Here is an 8,773-nt window from a genome sequence, read left to right as displayed (position 1 = left end):
AGGGAACATTGAAAGAAAGTGTTGCTAATTTATTTGATAATGACGTTAACGGATCCCAGTTTGACAAAGTTGTGCATTGGATGAGGTTCTTACCTGGCATTGAGGTGGGCGAGGTTCTGATCTGGATGCTGGGGCTGATGGGTCCTCCTCCTTTGCTGGTGAAGGCTTGGACCCTGATGTCATAGGTAGTTTCTGGCTGCAGACCCTGAAGCGTCATCTGCGTTTCTGTGGTACTGTTGGAGCTGTTGTTCGGACTGTTGATATCTCGGTACACGATGACGTATCTGACGATCCTGCCGTTCCTGTCGGCTGTAGGCGGGGGTTCCCAAGTCAGCCTAGCGGAGGAGGAGCCTAAGCCCACCACGCTCAGGTTCTGAGGGTAGCTGCTGGGGACGTCCTCAGGCGTGCTGATCTCCTTGACATGCTCCTCGCCGACACCTGCTCGGTTTTTTGCAGACAGCTTGAAGGTGTAAGTGGCCCCCTTGTGGAGGCCGGTGACAGCAAAGTGATCATCGGTCTTCTTGAAGTCTTTGACGGTAAAAGCGTCTTCATCAGCTCTTCGGTACTGCAGCTGAAAGCCCACGAGCTCCCCGACCATTTCTTTGGGGGGCTGCCACTGGATCAGAGCCATGTTCCCCATCATGGTGCTGATCATCATGGAGGGCTTCCCCGGCACTGCACACAAACCAAAGACCATCATTCAAAGGACTCAGAAATCCATCAGGTCTGCAGCCCTGTGCTCACCTGCTCCTGAGGTCGTCACCTGCCTGACCTTGCTACGAGCTCCATCACCTTTGGAGGTGTAGGCCGCCACTGTCACAGAGTATGTCGTCTCAGGAAGCAGGCCAGTTATGAGAGCCTCCTGAACGAAGGAGATATGGAGGATAGATCTAAAGTCAGGTAGACATGGATGGAAACGTGACAAACAGCTTCATCTGCTGAGTCACTACAGGACCACAGAAAAAGTTCTAAATATTTCTGGAAGAAGCAGGCACCACCTTTACTGCACAACACTTTAGAAGGTTTAAATCCAACATCAAAAACTTCTATTTTTTAATAATCTTCATGTTTGGCTTCTCCATTTAATTATGAGAAGCTTCTCGCCCCTTTAAAGTTCAGTACCCACCCAAACCCAGAGGACGTGGCTGCAGACAGAACCAGAAGTGCCCCCAAGAACTCAGTTTTTGCTTATTTTAACTCGTGACCCTCAGTTACAGCTTTTCCCCTTTAAGTCTAATAAAAGTTTTTGTTCCAATTCTGAACACTGTAGAATTGACAAGCTCAGTGACCTTCTGGAAGAGTGACCGCCCTGAGACTGGAAAGTCATGAGTTTAAATCCAGGCCGAGTCACACCAAAGACTCTCAAAATGGAACCCAGCGCCTCCCTGCTCGACATTCAGCATCAAGGGGCTGGACGGGGCGGAGGGGGGGGTGTCAAACCACCAAACGGTACCTGAGCATAGCTGTGTCTGCAGCTCACCACTCCCACAGGAGATGGGTCAAAAAAACCCATTTCACACATGCTCGCTGCGTGACAACTATTGCCTCATTTCCACTGAGTGGTCTTGACCATACCAGTCCCCTCTTGGCCGGTTTAGAATGGTCCAGAGAATTCAATTCATGGACCATCAAAGCGCATGTGGGGTGTAGATCGATGACGTAGCTGCACGTCAAAACAGTGTGAGTACAGCGAAAGAGAAGCTGCATTGGACTCAGAAACAGACAGAAAATTAAAAAGATAACGGCGGTAGGCGTTTATTATGGATGAAGCCGGGCTTCAGGGTGATACTGTCTGTAAAGAATGTATTATTCGTCACAAGAAGATTGCACGGGGTGAAGACAAATACAGACGAAAAGAGGATATGGGCCCAGAATTGATTTGTCCTCAGTTTCTATGGTGGCCCCACTTGTGCTTACCCACATTGGCTTAAGTAAGTAAATGGGTGGGCTCACTACGCTATCCAGCCGCCGTGGAGCTTGCTAGCTAGATAAAGCAGAGGTTGCTAGCTCCCCACAGGGGAGTTTACTAGCATGCTACAGCAGAGCTTGCTAGCTTGATACAGCAGAGTTGCTAGCTCGCTGTAGAGGAGCTTGTTAGCATGCTACAGAGGAGCTTCCTACAGCGGAGCAAGCTAGCACGCTACGCTGTCCATTGGGCGGCTGGCTTGTGAAGCGAGCTAACTCACTGAGTGCCCACGTTAGCCAAAGTGGGCAAACCACCACAGAAACTAACCAAACAAACCAATTCAGGGCCCACATTTTCTAACCACGTTTAAACATTATGGGGCCCACTTGGTCCTGCTGGCTTGGTAAGGTCCTTCCCTGAAAGGCAAGCCTTCAATTAAGGTCAAATTAATTTATCGGGGGAGGGACTGGTTAAATTAAGGGCCCCTCATCCTGGGTTAGGTTTGTAATCCAGGGGTCAGTTTAAGTTTAGGGGAGTCTGGTTAAGGTCAGGAGTAGGGTCCTGGCTGGGGTGAATGTTCCTCAAATTAGGGTTAAGGTTACGCTTAAGGTAAATTGTATTATTTCCACTTCCAGCCAATGATGCCAGGAGCTATCTTGTCTGCGTCCAGGTCTCCCTAACAGTTATTTATAACAGAGTAGTCTTAAAGAGTAGTCTTAAGGATTGCTGTCCCACTGTGCCCCCTGTGACCCCCTCCCGAGCTTCTTTACCCCTTCAAAAACCTTGTGAAGATGTCATACCTGAGCTTCATAAACCGGCACGTCCAGAAGAATCGGCTGGCCATGTGGCTGCCCATTCTCCATCCGAGAGCAGATGAGATGGTACCCCAGCACCGGCCCCTGCTGTTTCACTGACAGGGGGGGCATCCAGCTCACTCTTATGGCACTGGAGTTCAAGGCCTCAGCCTCCACCTTCCTGGGAGGAGCTCCAGTCACTGAAAGCAAAGCAGAATCTGAAGAGCATGGTGACCATGTTATCTTCATGGCTGCATGCTGTGGAAGTTAACCCTTTATTCTGACGCTGCAGCAGGTTTTAGCTCCAACAGTTTTCAAATTTGAAACAATGAATTAAGGTGAGAAATACCACTTAAATTGTTGGTTTCAGCTAAAACAGAAGTTCCTAACTTGCTTACTCGACTGGGTGGTTCTGGCTTCAATGGGCTCGGTGAAAACTCCCACACCCATTTCAGACTGAGCTGCCAGAGAAAAACCATACGACGTGTCCGGCTTCAGGCCGTCCAGCGCGTAGGAGCCCGCGGCATCCAGGGACACTCGGTGCTGAGAAGACACAAATATACTTAACAAAACACGGAAAACGAGATGTGATGGTTTCTTCATCCTCTTTCAATTATTCCATGGCCGTTTTAAGAGAAAAAAGACAAAAACCCTAGGAAAAACTGAGTCCCACTCCGGTCATATTTTGATCTGATATAAAATTATTTCAAGTGGTCTTTTGAGAATGATTATGACGTTTTTAGCCAAAATAAAAAAAAACTTGTTTTGTTTTAAAGTTTCTGCTGGGGCTGGGTATCAGTTTTATTTCCAGTAACGATTCAATTTCATTTACAAGAGATTTTTTTTCGATTTTTTTGATTCTTCAGTTCAATTCAATTTTAAAGTTTAAGTTTATTTTAATAAGAAGACACCAGCATAAGGAAGAAAATATCTATACTTTAGACCACAAATAGTTACTTTAAAATATGTCCTTAAAAGAGTTTGGAAAATTAATGCCTGAGTAAATAAAGATTTTTACTTAGTCAGTAATGTATTTTTTGGTCATCCGAGCGTTAGCATTAGCCTTCCTATGGGAAATTCTATTGAACGTTAGCATCAAGCTAGCGGACTTTAGCTTTATGTTCTAAATTGATTTATATATTTTATGAATCGCTTATTGATCTATTAAGCTTAAATTGATTAATCAGTTTTTTCATCCCAGCCCTAGTTTCTACAGCACTACAGTGGTTCCATAGAAATACATCTCTGAGTTGTGGCTGGGACTGTTGATGCGCGGTAAGCCCCTCCCCTTCCCATCTTCCATCTGCTGACTTACAGCTCCTTACAACCTCAACCTAACATTGCCAGAGCAGATTAGAGCTATCCAGCTGTCCCATTTTGAGCCAGATTCCAGCTTAGATGAGGAAAACCAAGACGTTCATTGATCTAATTGTCTGCAAGAGGATGAATGAGAATGGAGGGAGGGAGCTTGTGATTTGCCGTAGTAACAGTACATAATAACTACAAGTTTTTTCAAACTTAATTTTTTCGTCTGCTCCAGATTCACAATAATTTGAATACGGAAAGGCTAAGAAATGCAATTTTGGGATTAATTTTTCCTTATATATGTCCTCTATCATCATAAAAATGCTACAACACGATGTTAAAAACACCATCTTCATCAGAGTGAGTCTTTAAAGGAAGATGCTTACCTTATTCTCGGGATTGTTGGCTTCCCAGTAAAGAAGTTCATATCCAACTACAGGATCCTGGACAGGCCAAAGCCATGACAGCCGGATCCGTGTGTCCAGCTCTGTCTCAGCTTCAAACCCGTCCGGCTGAGCTGGAACTGAGCATAAATCAAACATGAAGCCGCTTATAAGTATAAAGCAGTAATTTAGCCAAAGCATGAAGCCATAGCAGCTTCAGAGTTTGATTGTGCAGATTTCTGTCCTGGACTGTGAACATGTCCTCACCTCCTGCCTGAGCTTTGAGCCGCAGAACCTCCGATGGAGGTCCGTCCCCCACAGAGGTGAAACCCAGCACCCTCAGGCTGTAGGTGAGACCTGTTTTCAGACCTGAGATGGTGGTGAACTGGCTGTTGTCGGTGTTGTGTATCTGCCAGGTGCTGAGTGGGTCGCTGGGCTCTGAACTGTAGTAAACCCGGTACCCCTGTATCTGCCCGTTGGGCTCCTCTGGGGGGTCCCACCTCACCAGCATAGTACTGGGGCTCAGCACCCGGGCTTGCACATGGAGAGGAGGGGAGGATGGAGCCTGCTCGCTTGTACGGGTGTGCACAAGGCTGCTAGGAGGCCCCCGCCCGATGTTGTTTACTGCAATGACGCGGAACTCGTACTCGGAGAATGGGCTGAGTCCACCAATGCTGTACCGGGTCGTCGCTACGCCGTTCACTTCCTGAAAACCGTTCTCAGACAGTTTGGAACGGTACTGAATCACATAGTAGAGCACTGGGTCAGAGTTCCCAGAGTCCCAAGTCAGAGTGACGCTGGTGGCAGTCGTTTCCGTGACGATGAGGGAGGTAGGCATCCTGGGAAGAGCTGTTAGGAAATGGAGTCGAGTATGGATTCAGATAAAAACAGATAAATAACAAGAAGAAAAGATGAGTTTAAGCTTTTACTGCTATGAAGTGATTCATGAAGCTGTCAGATCCTATGCTGCAACATTTGCATTTAACAACCCAATCTAATGTGATGGTTTTTCTCAACAACTCCCTCTTATTAGGCTTCTCAAACAAGGCTGTAATTCGCAGGATTATTATTATCAATTTTCTTGATGTTATATTTGTTCTGTTTCTATGATTAGAAAATATTTTGACACATACAGTATGCTGTTAAATCTTGATCTAAAATAGTCCCATTCAGCGGTAATATGCACCTCTCTGACTCATGTTTGGATTGCTTTGTGAAAACTGGGGAAGGATGCAGTACCTGACGCAGCTTCATCTCTGATTGCCTGCTGCCTGCCCTGACCCCCACCTGGACTCTGACAACTCTACTCTCTCCTTGGATGATCCCATGCTTGTGATTGACTTCTGCCTCTCTGACACTGATTTAGCTTTGTGGATTTTTAGCTGTGCTTGGTTCTTGTCTGAATTAATAAACCTGCTGCATGTGGACCAACAGTCTGTCCGTTTGTGACATTTACGCTTCATTGGGACACGTGGCACAAATGAAAGGGATTGGAATCTTCTGGGCAATGGGAATAAGTTTACTGTGGCACCACAGTCATGATGCTACTGAAGTCTCAAGGTTTAAAAGGATAATGCTTTTGAGTTGCACAAACCTTATCTGATCAAATCCAAGACACTCAGGAAGAAACCCGGTTTTAGGCAACTAGATATCATAAAACCAACATGGAACATGACCATTTTGACAATGCGGGCGTAACTTCCTACAGGAAAACATTTACATTTAACCATAACAGATCAAAGCATCAGCAGTTGAGTTAGGTTGAAGTTGAGTTGAATTGGGTTTAGATCTTGCCTGACTGCTGTGTCCCAGAATTGGAGACTAAAGCCTTGTTTCCACTGAGCGGTCTGGATTTTGAGCCTTTTCATTCTAAAATGGACCCATTAAACCATACCGACCCGTAACTCTTGAGGGCCTCCATCCATTGCAGGTCCATAGAAACAGGGAACAGGACGGGGTGGAGTCGCTGTAGCCAGCAGTTGATTGGCAGAAAGTGATGATGACATTAGAAAGTGCCAACATAGCACTAAGCTAAGCTAACATCTCAGTTTTCCTCTTTATGGTGGTATTCTTCTTAGTCGCCTCCTGCAACCTTCTTTCAAACAACATTAAATTCCTGTTATACACGGTGTTCAAAAAGTAAAGCAACACAAGGACAAGTTGCTGGATGACCTCCATTGTTGGGTACAATGACACGATGACACGCTAGCAGTCTACGCCTTGCATGGGCCATGAAAACAAACCACTCAATGGGAGTGAAGCTTAACTGAGTGTTGAATTAACTGGACTGCACTGTACCACTCCTTACCGGACTATACTGGACCACTGGGTGGAAACGAGGTTCTAAGTGTCCTCTTCTGCTTTCTTCTCATGGGGTGTTCCTGATGGTTGAGTTCTGGGCCCCTCTTTTGTCCAAATACCTGCTCCTGCTTTTGTCTCCACAGTAAGGCAATCTAGTGTGTTTTTTCTTCACTATCCAGATGACTGCCATATCTCTTAATTTTAGTGTTTAAATGCTCCATGAATGTCTTCAGTACAGAAAAACTGAACAGTCTGACCCTCAGTGGCGATTTTGGTGATACGTCTTACTGCTTACCTCTTTCTTTCAACTGTCTACATCAAACCCACAATACTTGAGTTCAAGATCAAAATGAAACCAAAGGAACTTGGTCATGAAGTCTAGCTTTTTATCATTCGAACCAGTTCTTTCTGTTCAGTCCTGTGAGACAGTGATCTACACCTCTGGGACTATTATAGCTTGCTCTGCTGCTATGCTTTATTTGGTTATCTGATTTTTCACTGAAGCTGAGGCAAAATGCTGCGGCTTGTTCTCTGAGCACACAGACACACAAACATTTCCCCATTACTAGTCATTTCAAAACCCTTCTTTTTGCTCTTAAACATCCAAAACTCATTTTAATCTTAGTTATTTTAAACGCATTTGAATATAATATAATATAATATAATATAATATAATATAATATAATATAATATAATATAATATAATGTATTTGTCTTAGCCCAATGCTTTACTGTTATCACTGTTATCCATTATTCTTATCTTTGAATTCAACAATATGTTGGAGCATGAAAATGGAGCGTGATTTTGTTTCAACATTTGTGTTTGAGCCCCCTGACCTCTAACAAAGACCTGGGCCGTGGTCTCAATCGTGCCCAGGGACGACGTGGCCACACATGTGTAGTTGGCTGATTGGTGGATGTTGGTGAGCTCCAGGACGTTGCGGCCGACGGGCATCTTGTCCTCCTGCGTCAGCTCTGCCTCCCCACTCACCCACCTGACGTAAGGCATGGGAGCACCGACCGCCACACAGGTCAGGTTGACGCTGCCGCCTGGCATTACCTCCTGGCTGGTGGGGGGAATGGAGAAACGTGGAGGCACGCGCCTGACTGCAGGGACAAAAGGAAACTCCATGAACCCCTAATCGATGACTGGTCTGAGTTGATGATGCTGTCTTAACTTCTGCAAGAAATGGCAGTGTGATGGTGCACGTGACTGGAGAGGGCACCATGTACCTGGAACTTACCTGCTTGGTAGAAATCCTTTTCTATGATGCATCTTTCTCAGGAATATTCCACTTATCCATTAAACTGTTTAGCTGAAGGAACACTTTGCCTTTTTTAATCAAGATTTGACACAATTTTGACTTGGTTGCCTTCACCCCTGAGACTAAGGAAAAAAGGATGCTAACATTAGCATCTGCTGTGGTGCAATTGCTACAACTGGGCCTCAACTTTCACTGATTCAAACTCAACCCAAGAGATTTACAACCAGACGATTTCCGTGTCACTTTGCTGGGATTTAGACAGTAAACAAATCTAACGATGACTCTCATGACTGATATAGAAGTTTGAAATCACGTATGACCAGTGACACCAGTCATAGCACAGAGGGACACCATGCTTAGACTGTATTAGTACAGTCAACTAACGTGATGTTATTAGCATCCTGTCTTTCTTTTAAATCATGTTCACACCAGGCATTTGATGTGTGTTGTTTAGTCTGTGGTGTTCACACGGGACAAGCAGGGAGGGGCTTCTTTTTGCTACTTTTCCTGTTCCTGGTGTCGAATGTCGAAGTTGTGCAAATCTTGCAATTTGGGAACAAAACGGAAACAGTTCTTTTCATTGCTTGCATCCTTGCGATGGTGGATTTGGATTACTATCATGTCAGGAGAGCGGCCTGACATCATCAGGCTTGTAGCCGTGTCACCAGATAAACCTGCTTCGCTCTTAGTCACTACCAAATCCAAGTCCCTGATTGGTCAAAGTTTGACTTGTTTTAATGCATGTTTAATGGCCACACATTTTGAACGTGGAGCCAAAAAACGTTTATAGAAACTTGCGTAGCTACATGTGAACGCCAG

At 45.2% G+C, this 8,773-nt stretch overlaps 1 protein-coding gene across 6 annotated transcripts in view; it reads right to left on the bottom strand.

The window, feature by feature from the left end:
• LOC112136894 (receptor-type tyrosine-protein phosphatase F) overlaps nt 1-8,773 on the bottom strand; it is a 48,895-nt gene that overhangs the window by 16,846 nt on the left and 23,276 nt on the right. For all 6 annotated transcript variants that reach the window (XM_024258885.2, XM_024258890.2, XM_024258882.2 and 3 more), the window contains 7 exons: nt 7,527-7,796; nt 4,656-5,237; nt 4,392-4,528; nt 3,099-3,243; nt 2,707-2,900; nt 745-862; nt 94-675 (listed from right to left, as the gene is read on the bottom strand). In XM_024258885.2, the coding sequence (XP_024114653.1) occupies nt 94-675; nt 745-862; nt 2,707-2,900; nt 3,099-3,243; nt 4,392-4,528; nt 4,656-5,237; nt 7,527-7,796 (2,028 nt within the window). The remainder of the gene's footprint in view (nt 1-93; nt 676-744; nt 863-2,706; nt 2,901-3,098; nt 3,244-4,391; nt 4,529-4,655; nt 5,238-7,526; nt 7,797-8,773) is intronic.

Source organism: Oryzias melastigma, linkage group LG4 (genome assembly GCF_002922805.2).
Source record: "Oryzias melastigma strain HK-1 linkage group LG4, ASM292280v2, whole genome shotgun sequence".
Lineage (NCBI taxonomy): Eukaryota > Metazoa > Chordata > Actinopteri > Beloniformes > Adrianichthyidae > Oryzias > Oryzias melastigma.
The sequence above is the reverse complement of the archived record's forward strand: the minus strand, read 5'-3'. Positions and strand labels throughout refer to the sequence as shown.